General features: G+C 45.0%; 1 protein-coding gene across 1 annotated transcript; it reads right to left on the reverse strand.

The window, feature by feature from the left end:
* Positions 1-682: 682 nt before the first annotated feature.
* Positions 683-13,696, reverse strand: LOC129708733 (CD48 antigen-like). Its single transcript, XM_055654690.1, has 3 exons — positions 13,590-13,696; positions 6,844-7,161; positions 683-2,971 (listed from the first exon to the last, which is right to left on the reverse strand). The coding sequence occupies exons 1-3, from the start codon at positions 13,642-13,644 to the stop codon at positions 2,451-2,453; spliced, it is 894 nt and encodes a 297-aa protein (XP_055510665.1). The 5' UTR covers positions 13,645-13,696; the 3' UTR covers positions 683-2,450.
* Positions 13,697-14,144: the final 448 nt, after the last annotated feature.

Here is a 14,144-nt window from a genome sequence, read left to right on the forward strand (position 1 = left end):
CTGCCCCTCCACTATCTTTGTATCATCTGAAAGCCTTGCCACAAAGCCATCAACTCCCTCACCCAACCCACTTTCCATACTGGTATATTTGACTTTGAGTATAGTTTATTGTCACATGTGCTGAGGTACAGTGAAAAGCTTTTGTTGCAAGCTAACAAGTCAATAGAAAGACAATACGATTATAATCAAAACATTCACCGTGTACAGATACATGATAAGCGAATACCGAATTATGTTTAGTACAAGGTAAAGCCAGTGAAGTGCAATCGCTGACCATTGATCCCCACACACTTACACTATCATACACATATGTGACCACCGGGTGGCGCTGCTGCGGCTGCCTCGCAAACAGTCTGTCTCTCCCTTTTCCTTCTTTGTTGTCTTTAGTATGTATTAAATATGTTTTTTGGGTCCTTTAGCTTTGTTTTATGTGGGGGGGGGGGGGGGGTTGGGGGGAAACAGGAGCTTTTTTCTTCAAAAGGTCTCTTACCTCGACGGAGATGCGATTTTTTTTCGTATCGTACCTCTGCCCGTACTGAGGCGTAATATTGTGGAGCTGGCGGCCTCTAGCTGGGGATCGACTTTGGGATCTCCAACTGTGAGAGCCTGCAGGACTTAACATCGTGGAACTGGCAGACCCTGTCAAAGGAACCAACCAGTGTCCTCAAGATCACCATAGCCACCTCTTTGCTAGTTTCATTACATCTTGGTCCTCAGGGATGGGAGATAAACAGTGATCTTTCCACAGGAAATACAAACTCGAGGGGGGGGTGTCTACATAATTCACTTCTGTTCCTCTTCGAGTGGGGTGGCTATTTTATTGGCTCCACCTTTCCAGCTGGAGACCTTGGAAGTCCAATGTCTTCTGCCAGGCAGTTTGCTTCAGATCATCGTGTGCTTGTGCATGCTTTTGCACTTTGTGAACATTTTTTGCCCCCAGGACCTGCATAATACATGCTCTGATTTTGAGAGGAATTATATCTCTTGAGCTCCATTAACTGTGGTATTGTCTGAAGTGGTGGCTTTCAGTTCTATCCTCGAGGACGGGGAACCATTCGAGTCTCCACTGTGGCCAAGCATCGGTGAAGAAGTTGAATGTACTAATTGGCTGCTTTGACTTGATAATCACTTGGAGAAAATCTTCATTCCGACTCCAGCTTCCTCACCAGGAGGTCTGGACAAGGGGCTCTCAGAGCAGTAACCCCTGTAATGTTCACTGGCATATGTCCTCTGCATTTTGATGGTCGCCATAGAACATAGAACAATACAACTCAAGAACATGCCCTTTGGCCCACAATGTCTGGCACTTAATCCATATATCTACATTCCCTGCATATCCAGATGCCTCTCCAAAAGTCTCTTATAGTATATATTTCTATCAGGTCTCTTCACAATCTCCTGTGTTCCAGAGAAAACAATCCAAGTGTCCAAACTCTCCTTGTAGTTAACACCCCTTAATATGGGCATTATTCTGTAAACCTCCTATGCAAATTTTCCAAAGCCATCACATCCTTTCTGTAATGCGGCATCCAAAACTGGATGCAAAACACCAAATGTGGCTTAAACAGAAGCCTATAAAGCAGCATAGTGACATGTTGACTCTCATACTCAATGCCCAGAATTATGAAACCAGGCACACAGTATGCATTCTTAACCACTACATTTACTTGTGTTGCCAGTTTCAGGAAGTTATGGACATGGACTCAAGATCTCTCTGTTGTTGAGGATCATGCCATTAATTGTATACTTACCGTTACATTTGACCTTCCAAAGTGCAACACCTCACATTTGCTTGGATTAAACTCCTTCTGCCATTTCTCCACCCATTTCTCTTGTTGACCTCTATCTCGCTGTATACATTGCCTGCCTTTTTCACAGTCCATGACCCCAGTAATCCTGGTGTCATCTTCAAACTTACAAGCCAACCTGTCTACGTTTACACCCAAGTTATTTATATGTATAACAAACAACAGACGTTCGAGCACAGATCCCTGTGGAACTCCACTGGTCACAAACCTTCAGCCTGAATATTGTCCTTCCACCACAAGCCATTGTCTTCTATCTGTAAACCAGTTCTAAATCCATAGAAACAAGTCACTGTTAATCCTGTGCATCTTAATCCTCTGGATCATCCTAGCATCAGCCTATCAAATTCCTTCCTAAAATCCATGTACAAAGCTATTCTGACTGTCCCTAATTAATCTATTCTCTACCAAATGGGAGTAAATTCTATCCTGAAGTAATATCTCCAATATCTTCCATACATCTGATGGGAGGCTCACCCGCTTATAATTCCCTGGATTCTCTCTATTTCCATTGAATGCCGCAAGAGCACCAATCTTGCTCTCAATTACAGCAAGGCCAAGGAGCTGAAACTTGACCTGCAAAGTTTCCTATACATGTTCTCCAGAGATGCTGCGTGACCCATTGAGATCCTTCAGCACGTTGTGCTACTTTTTGGAAACCAGCATCTGCAGTTCTTTGTTTCTATAAGAGATGGTTGTTGACTTTAGCAGGGAAAAGCCAAGGATCAACAAACCTGTTTTAATCAATGGGATGGCAATGGAAAGTGTCACAGCTTGATGTTCCTGGCCCCAACAAATCAATGAAATCATAAAAATAAACTCTCTGGGTACGAAGGAATCTCTGCTCCTTTCTAAAAACCAATTCCCCCTTTGACACTCACCAGATGTGGGCTGTTTACAGACGTCTGTCAGGTAGATATGTGCCATGCCTGTACTGCCCGGGTTGGTGGCCTCACACCTGTACTCAACGTTCCTGTCCTCTGCTGTAGGATGAACCTCTATCGTCTCTCCTTGTCCCCGGAGGTGATGGATGCTGTCGTTTCCCAGAGCTTCTCCTCCCTTCCACCACATGAAGCTGGTGGGGTTGCCAGAGGTCACGGAGCAGTTCAGGTTGAAGTTGCAGATGCCCTTGTGCTGAACCGAGATCCGTGTTCCTGACACATGTTCTGGGGTTGGGACAAAGAAATTAAAGATGAGTAAAAGACCCAGTTGTGGACATCTCAACAACCAACAACCTGCCCCCAACAGATGTAAGAGAACTTTAAGCCGATCCCAATTATTTCTACCCACCGGTTTAACTCTCCCCATCTCCTTCAGTTCAGACAGTTGTCGCTGGAGGAAGTCTACACGTGTGCTGCGCCCCCTTCCCAACCACTGTCCGCACTCATCCACAAACTCTCCACTGTGTCCTGTTTATGCCTCTGCATCATTGGAATTCTCTCTGGTTCCATATTATTTTATCAAGTGGTAAAATAGAAATAAAAGCAGGAGAAGGGTATTCGGCCCCTTGTTTTTCCTGCCACATAAGATCACGGCCCTTTCTTTTCCTTCAGCACCAGTTTCCTGCACTTTCCGTCCATTTCCATCACACACGCAATCCCAAGGATCTGTCTTGAATGTGCTCAGTAACTGAACCCCCACGAGGTTCAGTCCCTCTGGATGAAATATTCTCCATCTCTGTCCTGAATGGTCACGTGGGTTTTCTCCGGGTGCTCCGGTTTCCCCCCACACCCCAAAGAAGTTGATACAAAAAGCTGGAATTACGCAGCGGGTCAGACAGCATCTCTGGAGAAATGGAACAGGTGACGTTTCGGGTCAAGCCCCTTCTGATTAACATGGGTCTGAAGAATATTATCAACTCGAACCGTCACCTTTCCTTTTCTCCAGATATGCTGCTCCACCCACTGCTTTTTGTGTCTATCTTCAGCTTAAACCAGCATCTGCTGTTCCTTCTTACACAGGTTTGTAGGTTAATTGGCTTCGGTAAAATTGTAAATTGTCCCTAATGGCTAGGATAATGCTTGAGTGTACGAGGTGAATGCTGGTTGGTGTGGACTCGATGGGCCGAAAAGCCTGGTTTAACGCTGTATCTCTAAAGTCTAGAAAACCCTGACTCTCAGATGGTGGCTCCTGGTCCCAGAAACCGCAGCAGGGGAAATCCCCCTCACCACACCCACCCTGCTGAGTCCTGGAAGGAAGTTTCAGTGAGATCACCTCATCTTTCTCTCAATTCCAAAGTCTGCTTCATCCTCCCATGAGGCAAACCCACTAGTCACGGGAATTGATCTGGTGGTTCCTTGCTGCACTTCCTCAGACACCATTAGATCCTTTCCCAGGGTGGAGGGGGTACAGGACCTGTCCACAAAATTCCACATGTGGTGTCACCAGCACTCTGCTAATGAATTGCTGGCTGTATCTGTGGGATAACTTTCACTGATTCCTGTGCAAGGAAACACTGATTCTTCCGAACAACAACATCTTAAGTCTCTCCGCATTAAATAATGATTCTGCTTTTCTATTATCCCTACACTGTGGATGACCACACATTTCCATGTTATAATCCTGCCGTGTCCCTGCCCATGTATTTATCCTGATCCTATCTTCCAAAGATTTTCTACATCCACTCCACAGCCCCCACAGCACAGAGTTTTAGAGCTTGGGTAGGTTACACTCGATTCCCCCGTCCATTACAGGGATACAGATCCCTGCACCACCTCATTAGTCGCAATCTCCCAACATGAAAATAGCCCCCACACTCCTGCATTGTTTTTGTCTGTTAACCAAACCAAACTCCACTCCAAGCTGGGAAGGATGCAGTGAAGATGTACGAGGATGTTCCCAAGACTTGAGGACCTGAACTACAGGGAGAAGTTGAGCAGGCTGACTCTATTCCTTGGAACGCAGTAGAATGAGGGGCGATCTTACAGAGGTGTACAAAATCATGAGAGGAATAGATCGGGTAAATGCAGAATCTCTTGCCCCGAGTAGGGGAATCAAGAACCTGAGGACATAGGTTTAAGGTGAGAGGTAAAAGATTTAATAGGAACCTGAGGGGTATCTTTTTCACACAAAGGGTGTTGGGAGTATGGATTGAGCTGCCAGAGGAGGTAGAAGGGGCTGGTACTATCGCTATAAGAAACATTTAAACCGGTACATGGATAGGATATGTTTAGACAGATATGGAAGGTTTAGAGGGTCTGTGATGGGCACAGACCCAGACTGGGATAGCGTGCCGTGTTCCAGAGTGAATCCGGCACCGTGCAGATCCCGGGTCACACACCCTCTCCCCCACAGAGACTCAATCAGCTCACAGATCAGGGGGTGTAATCATCAAATTATTCCGATCTGCTGTGGGGCACATTTTTGGAATCAGAATGGAGAATAAATCACAAAGGATAGAGCAGAGATCTACAGAGACAGAATAACAAGGTCATGGAAAGCAAAGTAGTCCAGTCCATCTAAGTAAGATCAAAATTGATCAGCCATGATCATATTGAATGGTGGTGCAGGCTCGAAGGGCCGAATGGCCTACTCCTGCACCTATTTTCTATGTTTCTAAAACAACAAAAAAATACTGCAGATGCTGGAACCAGAAGCAAATACAAAACTGCTGGGGATCTCAGGCATCATCCTCCGTGGGTTTGACAGTAGCGCAGTGGTAGAGTTGCTGCATTCCTACAGCAAGGACCTGGGATTAATTCTGACTATGGGTGCTGTCTGTATGGAGTTTGTGTGTTCTCCCTGTGATCACATGGGATTTCTCTGGGTGCTCCGGTTTCCTCCCCCATTCCACAGACATGCAGGTTTGTAGGTTAATTGGCTTCCATAAATTGTCCTTAGTGTGTGATCGTTGGTTGGCGTGGACTAGATGGGCCGAAGCGCCTGTTTCCATGCTGTATCGATAAACCAAACTAAATTAAACTAATCTGTGGAGTGCCATGAATTAATTATTTTTTTAGTAGAGATTGAGACTCAGGACTGAGATTGTAGAGGAGAGATGGCCAGGGCATAGACGCGAGAGTGAGGGGTGAGTTAGGAGTTGGCAGACCACACAGAGAGCATGGCACACAGTTCTGGTTCCCGTATCCTTGGGTTGCACTGGCGAGACATGCAACTGGATCTGGAGCACAGGTCTTCCATACTATAGCTGTGATGTTGTCAGGAAACACTGCTCTCCCCAGGGCTCTCAACCATTTCCTGGGATCACATGGACTGAACTGAATAGTCCGGGGACAGTTCTGTGTTGGAGGGATCACAGACGGAAGCAGAGGGAGATCATCCACTCACACCTCCGGCTGTGGAGGGGCATGTTTGTGGGTGATCAGCCTTGTCTCCAGCACTCACATGCAGGGTTCCCGCATCGCTGAGAATGGTGATGTTCTTAAAGACTCCTCACCACATGAGCTGTTGAATTGTCCACCACTAGTCATGACCAGATACGAGATGACTGTAGAGCTGTGACCTGAGCCATGGGCAGTGCGGTCCCTTAGCTCTATTTCATGCGGCTGTTTTTGCTGATGAGCTCGCACGTCGCCCTGTGTCACAGCTTCATCAGGCTGGCACCTCGTCGTGCTTAGCTACACCTGGTGCTGCTTCCAGCATGTCATCTGCGCTCCTCAGTGAACCAGGGATAACCCCCACTGGGTGACAGTAATGGTGGTGTGAGGGATGTGCTGGACTATGAGATTACAGGCTGTGTGCAGGACATTTCTGCTGATGATGGTCCACAGCACCCCATGAATCCCAGTGTTCAGTTGTTGGGCCTGTTTTGACGGTGCTCAGCTCCTCCAGCCTCGGAGCCATGAGGTTCCCCGTTGACAGCTCGATCCTTCGCGGCCCCTTACCCAGTCTCCAGGGATGTCCCCCAGCTTGGCACTGCCCCAGTCCCATTACATTGGGACCGTCACCCCCCACTCTGGACACTGGCAGTCAGTGGGATTCAGTAAACAATGTACAGTATCAGCCTTCATCATTTATGTGGGATGAGGGGTTTCATTAAATGGTTAAACCCACACCCCTTGGTGGCGGTCTCACTCACCGTATACCTCCAGTTGGACTGTGGACACATTCTTTGCTCCCGTATCCAGTATTACAGTTACCTCGTAATCTCCCGTGTCCTGTGTCTGTAGGCTTAAAATTTCCAGACTGAAGTCATTGGGATGAAGATTTACTCGTCCCTTGTAATTGTTGTTATAGGTTTTAATTTTCCCGTTCTTATATTCCAGTACCCTGGTTCTGGATGACATGTGTTTCCACACAATCTCAAGATTGCTCACTTTGACTCGAAGCCCAGAAGGTAACAAGGCCTTTTGTCCCACAGTTCCGATCACAGGGCCAGGGTCAGCCCCAGTCCCAGCTGAGGAGACAAGAGAGGAGGTCAGCAGAAGAACACAATAACTGGATGTGGAACTTTACATGATCAAACTCAGGTCTCTGGCGCTGTAAGGCACCAACTCCACCACTGCGCTACTATGTTGCCTTCAGACTTGACTAATGAATAGCAGATTATCAATTAACTCTTCCATTTTACACAATATTGGGTCTAAAATTGCCCTCTTCATCATTGGTTCCTGAACATGTTGAACTATAAAACTATCCTTGCGTTTGTTCCTCTATGGTGTCATCAAACTAACAGCATTGAAATAGGCCATTCGGCTCAACAAGTCTAGGCTGAACAAGTTGCCAAAGTGAGCTAGTCCACCTTGCCTGCATTTTGACTACATCACTCAAAATCTTTCTTATCCATACACCTGTCCAAGTGTCTTTTAAATGTCGTAATTATATCTGCCTCTATATCTATTGGCAGCTTGTTCCATATACACACCACCCACAATGTGAAAAAGCTGTCTACAAAGTCCTTTTTAATTCTTTCTTCTCTCACTTTAAATATATTACCTTTAGATTTATATTCCCCTACTCTGGGAAAAGACTATGTTTATTCACTTTATCTGTGCCTATCACAATTTTATAAGCATCTATAAGCTGACCCCTCAATCTCTTATGCTCCAGCGTAAAAAGTGTAGCCTATCCAGCCTCTCCTTTTTTGACTGGATAGGAAAGATTTAGTGGGATGTGGGCCAAATGCAGGAAGGTAGGACTGGCGTGCATGGGGCACGGTCGGCATGGGCATGTTGGGCCAATGGGTCTGATTCCGAATTGTATGACTCTATGATGCTATAACTCAAACCAGGTAACATGTATCGTAAGTTTTTATTTGCATCTTTTCCTGTTTAATTTATCATCCAACAGCATTGAGATCAGAACTATTGCACTACTTTACTAGTGGCATTATCAATATCCTGTACAGCTGTAATATGCCCTGCACTTAATATCCTGACTGATGAAAGCAAATGTGCCAAATACCTCCTTTTTCCACCCTGTCCAGCTGTTTTGATACTATGTGCCTCCACCCCTAGGTCTCTCTGTCCTACAATACCTATCTACTATTTACTATGTAAGTCCTGCTCTGGTTTGTCCTACCAAAGTAAAATACTTCACATTTATCTGAATTAAACTCGATCTGTCATTCCTCAACCCTCTGGCCTAGTTGATCAGGATCCCATTGTAATCATGGATAATCTTCTTCACGTCCACTATACACCAATTTTAGTTTCATATACAAACCTACCAATAATGCCAGCTGGTTCTCATCCAAATTGTTAATATAAATGTTGAACAACCCAGTACCCATTCCTGCAGCACACCTAGAGTCATAGACCTCCGGTCTTAAAACAAATGCATATCACTACCCAGTCACTTCTACCATCAAGCCAATTATATTTCAATTATGACACCATGTGATATAACTTTCTGGACAGCTTACCAAGTGGCACCTTGTCAAAGGCCTTGTTAAAGTCCACATTGGCAAGACCCATCATGCTATCTTCATCTTTCTAGTCACCTTGTCAAAAACTCACTCAAATTCCTGAGACACAAATTCTCAAGCACAAAGCCATAGTAACCATCCCTATTCAGTCTTTGTCTTTCCAAAAGGACAAAGGACATTTATTGTCACATACACCAATTGGTGCAGTGAAATTTGAGTTACTGTACCAATTGGTATATGTTATACAATTATTATACAATTATTCATTGTCATTTGAACCTCAAATGAAGTTCAAACGAAATTTGGTTTCTGCGGTCATACAACAAGAAAAGAACCAAGAACCGCAACCAACACAATTTACACAAACATCCATCACAGTGAATCTCCTCCTCACTGTGATGGAAGGCAAAGTCTTGTCTCTCCCGAGTTCCATTCTTCTCCCGATGTTAAAGTCCCCGGCGGGCGATGGGAAGTCCCACGGCCGTTAAGGCTGCGCCGGGCGATGTAAGGTCCGCTCCGGGTCTTAATGTTGGAACCCAGGCGGGCGATGGTAAGTCCCGCGGCCGTTAAAGCCACGCCGGGCGATGTAAGGCCCAGCTCTGGGTCACTTTCAACCCCGCAACTTGGGCGGGAGAAGTTGCTGTTGCGGGTGCTCCAAAAAGCAGTCTCCCACCTGGGACCCGCGAGCTCCCGATGTCACCGTCCACCGATCCTGCGGCTGAAGCCTCTGAGATCCGGAGTCGGGTCGCAGCCGCGCATCACCACAACTCTCCACACTCCGAAGCCGGCCAGCCCCACGATGGTAAATTCGCAGGCTCCGTGACTGGAGCCTCCAGGTCGTTCCGGTTGGTGGCCGCTCCACGGTGCTGGGCCCCAACGACAACGGAAAAGGTCGGGTCTCCTGTACAGGGAAGAGATGAAAAGTTTCCTCTACCCCCCCCCCCCCGCCTCCCACATATGCACAGCTAAAAACAATATAAAAACTAGTACAAACTATACATTCAACGGGACAAAAATTAAAAAAAAGACAGACGGACTGCAGAGGCCGCTGCAACGTTGGTCGCGCCGCCCAATGTGACAAAAGCACGCAACGTCCCTTCAATAACTTATTGATGTCACTCATTGGTCTGTACTTCCCAGCCTTGTCCTGCAGTCCGTCTTAAATAAAGACACAATTTGCCCACCCTCCAGTCTGCCAACACCTCACCATTGCTATCGCTGATACTAATATCTCTGCTAGGCGCATCATAAATTCTTCCCTACCTTGCTACAATGTCCTACGATACACTTAATTAGGTCCTGAGGATTTATCTTTATATGTTTTAAGACGTCCAGTAGTGGTGTAATGCTCCTCTGATATAATGTGCTCTCTTCAAGTCATCACTATTGACTTCCCCGTGCTCGCTAACATGCATGAAAGGCATAGGGATGGGAAATCATTAAGGACCTTGTCCATCTCCTGTGGCTCCACACAGAGGACCTTCACATCACTCTCAGTCTATGTGTGGATTTGGGTCTTCCTGGTCACTGCATTGCCCTTGTTACATGCACCTCCGATTCTTAAAATAATCTAAACCCTGTATTCCCACAGTGTCTGGGTGCTTGCACCCATTGCCTCCTACCATTCATTTTTGCCACTGTTACAGTCTCTAAAATATATAGGAAGGCTGAATTCATCCTGAAATCAGGTGAGTAGTGTCACTCGTCCTGAACAAGGCTCTCAATGTATCAGACCACATGGGGGCCATGGCAAAGAAGGTTGTAATGTGCAATGTTACGGAGAAAGAGTTGGAGCTGCCTCCACTTGTAAGGAATTTGTCAATTTTATCACCTTTGCTATTCACCTCCAGACTGTCCTCAAATTTGATTAGACTATTTCAGACACTTCTCTCCCCTTCCTATCTGTCTCATCTCCGGAAGCAAATTATCCCTTTATATTTACAATCAATCCACTGAATCCCATGTGGACTAACCTCTTCCACCTGTCTCCTGTGAGAACACCATCTCTTTCTTTCAGTTTCTCCATCTCCACTACATCTGTTGTCAAGATGAGGCTTTCCATGCAAGTAATCTTACATGTTCTCCATTCTCAAGAAACACGACTCCCCGTTCTGCAACCTGCATCTCCTCCATTTTATAGACTTCTGGTTTCAACGTGCCTCTCCCAGAGAAAAACAAGAAATACCTCCCCGGTCCTTAAATTTCACCTTCCCATGCAAGCATTGTCATATTTTACAGGTATCTGTGTCATTGCCTCAAGACTGCAGCGTAATCTTCGAGTTTCACTCAGTATCTAAACCTGTGTCCTAGATCTGTGTAAGTTTAGAGGGAGTTTTATTCTGTTTTTAATCTCTGCCCCATTGGTGATGGGACATTATACAGGGAGTTTTACTCTGCATCTGAGGAGTTGTGTTAAATCCTGCTATGGAAAGATTGAGACAGCCAATGTCACTAATTCTATTAAATGTCTTACCTTAAGATTTGAGCTTGCATGTGCAAAAAGCCTACTAACACAAATAGCAGAACCACTACCCTTGTACAACTTGCAGACATGCAGAATGACTAACTGATTTTAGCAAAGAATGGAAAACAAACAACTTCATAATTGGAGGTGATCAACTTTAAGCAACTTTGCTGATAACCAACTTTAAACAAAGGGTGAAAAACAACCCCATATTTGAAGAAGAACCAATGACATCATGCTAATGGATGACTGATGTAAAGGAATATGTGAAAGAAATGTAATTGGATAAGAAGGGGGAAGGAAAGCTTTGTTTAAAAAGGTGTATAAGGTAATGCCTGAAGAAGAGGAGTAGCTACTCTTTGCCAGGTTACCTGGTCTATGGTCGGGTGAACTGATGTAAAGACTCTGCTCAATAAAAACGTACGTTTTTGGGAACCCAGTGGTCTGGTCGATTATTGTCGCAACAACCGATGGAAAAAGGCTTGAATCCTCACATCCAACCTATGCCCTGGGACTGTGGCAGTGCAGAGCAAGAACAAGCATTGAAATTCACCAAGAAATGATAAGCCTGAAACTCTTGTTCAGCCTAAGCCCTTGTGAGAGATCAGAAACCTGCTGTTAAGCTGCGATAAGGGAGGGCGTTTACTCAAACGATCAAATGGTGGCAGGAAGTGGTTTGCAACATATTCTGGAGGCGGTTGGGAAATATATGAAGCAGGAAATGTTGTTGAACGAGAGAGAGACTAACTGAGGGAGAGAGAGAGAAAGAGAGAGAGAGGGAGAGAGATAGAAAGAAGGAAGAAAAGAAAGAGACAGACAGACTAATCTGCAGAGTGTGTGACCCATGGAAGTGATGGAAGACAAGCAGACAGAGTGAGAGAGACTAAGTGCCAAATAGTGGAAAAACATTTGTATAGTGAGAAAGTGAGAGAACTCAAAAAGGAGAAAAAGAGTGACAAGAAAAGATCTGAGCTGCACCCTCGGAGTGAGTGATTGGATGTGGTAAACAGAGCTTTCCTGTTACTTCTGTAAATGAGGAAATTCAGCACGTCTCCAATGACTCTTACAAACTTTTACAGATGCACCATAGAAACCATATTTTCGGCTTAAATGACAACTTGATTTGTGAACAGCTCTGCACAAGACCACAAAAGATTAGCAGTGGATGTCGCCCAGTCCACCACACAGACTGGCCTATCCACATTGACTCCTCATGCACTTCAAACTGCCTTTGAAAATCAGCTAACAAGACTTGACCCACGCCGGTTCTTCCTTCTTCATCTCTACAACACTGAGAAATACATTCCACTCTCTGTATCTTTCCCTTTCCTCTATATATTGTACTTGAGTTTGTCTTGATTATATTTATGTATAGTATTATCTGATCGGATTGGATAGCATCCAAAACTATTGTTTTCACTTTACCTCGGTACACATGACAATAATAAACCTAAACTGCCATATTTCACCCGTGCCATGAGACTGTCTAAGGGAGATTGTGTAAATAGAACTTCACATTGTTTAAAAACTGTATCTTTGGAAATTTTAACCGGACAGACGAGACCCATGTTTACTTGATATCTATCGAATGTCCCAGTAATTTGCCATGTGTCAGTGTAAAGGGGAAACTGCCTGTGTAGTTGATCCGTGCTCTGAAATATGTGATGGAAATGTGCAAAGGGAGCTTCATTCTATGTCTAATCATGCCCTGGGAATATGGACTGCGTAGAGTGAGGATAGTTGCTGGAATCCATCAAAGAACAAATGGGTCTGAAGGCTCAGAGCCCATTAGTGATTGGGAACTGCTGTCAAGTTGTAATAAGTTGATTCACAAAGAGAGAGTGTTTGGTCAAACAATGCATCAAATCGTGGCAGGAAGCATACAACACTTCTGGTGAAGATGCAAGGCGGAAAATGGCGCGGCCCTAATATTTTGAGAGAGAACGATGAAGAGAGAGAAAGATGAAGAGATAGAAAGAGCAACTGATCTGCAGAGAGAGCGACGTTGAAATAAGTGTTGGAAGAAAAGCAAAGCAAATAAATTGAAACACCAAAACTGAGTTAAGGACAAAGACAAATAAATAAGGGCGAACTTAAGAGGAAGAGAGGAAGCTTTCTGGAGTTAGAGGGCAGAAGACTGCATGCCCTATTTCAGGCTGAGCGTAAAGAGAGTCGCCACACATATACATTGAAAACCTCAAAGGTTCACATGCATGTCTCTGCTCCATAACTAGAGTAAAGTAATTAAAATCTAAGATAAACAAAATGGTGGGCAGAGAGCAGTTAGGGGAAGTACCTCAAGGTGAACTATATTTTGAATCTTTATTTGGATGTTTGGTGCTTTGGTGATTGTTCTAGCTAATATTTCAAACATTATAAAGAGAGCTTTACTTAGTAACGAAACACTGTCCAGAGAGTGCAAGATGGGATTCTGCTGGAGAGAGAGAAATTAAGCACAAAGTTAAACAGACAGGTTCTTTTTGATTAAACTTACAGTCTGAGATGGCCAGCATGAGCCAGAAGGAGATTGGCAGGCACCTGAAGTCCATATCTCACCGCGTACTGCAGTGTGTGATAGGGGAGGCTTCCTCTTGTATAGATTTGTAGTATGTGCGCTGACTGTTGAAGCGTTGAGCGTCTAAAGGCGGGGTTTGGCCCAGTGATCACATCGAGGAAGTCAAATGACAGCAATGGCATTGTGTAGGAAGAAACTCCAGATGCTGGTTTATACCAAAGATAGACACAAAATGCTGGAGTAAGAGTGTCAGGCAGCCATTTTGTTAAAAATAATACGTGCCATTTCGGGTCGGAACCTTTCTTCAGAGTGAATGTAAAGGTGGGGGTAGAAATAAACTGGAGGCGAGAAAATGCCAGAACAAATTAGGACCACGACAGATGACCTCAGGAACGGTGGAGACCATAATGGCCCATTGTTGGCGAGGGACGGTGTGATAATAAGAGGATACCAAAATGCATACAGTGGAACTGGTAGGATGACTAGGGTGAGGGAGGGGGAAAGGGAAGGAAGGAGAGTTTCTTATAGAAACTT

This window comes from Leucoraja erinacea, chromosome 24 (assembly GCF_028641065.1).
Source record: "Leucoraja erinacea ecotype New England chromosome 24, Leri_hhj_1, whole genome shotgun sequence".
In the NCBI taxonomy this organism is placed as follows: Eukaryota; Metazoa; Chordata; class Chondrichthyes; order Rajiformes; family Rajidae; genus Leucoraja; species Leucoraja erinaceus.

Coding starts and splice junctions, on each gene's coding strand:
- LOC129708733 (XM_055654690.1), bottom strand. CDS start 13,644: ATGGACTTCAGGTGCCTGCCAATCTCCTTCTGGCTCATGCTGGCCATC. Junction 7,162..13,589: donor CATGCTGGCCATCTCAGACT/GTAAGTTTAATC, acceptor TTGTCTCCTCAG/CTGGGACTGGGGCTGACCCT. Junction 2,972..6,843: donor AGTCCAACTGGAGGTATACG/GTGAGTGAGACC, acceptor TCCCAACCCCAG/AACATGTGTCAGGAACACGG.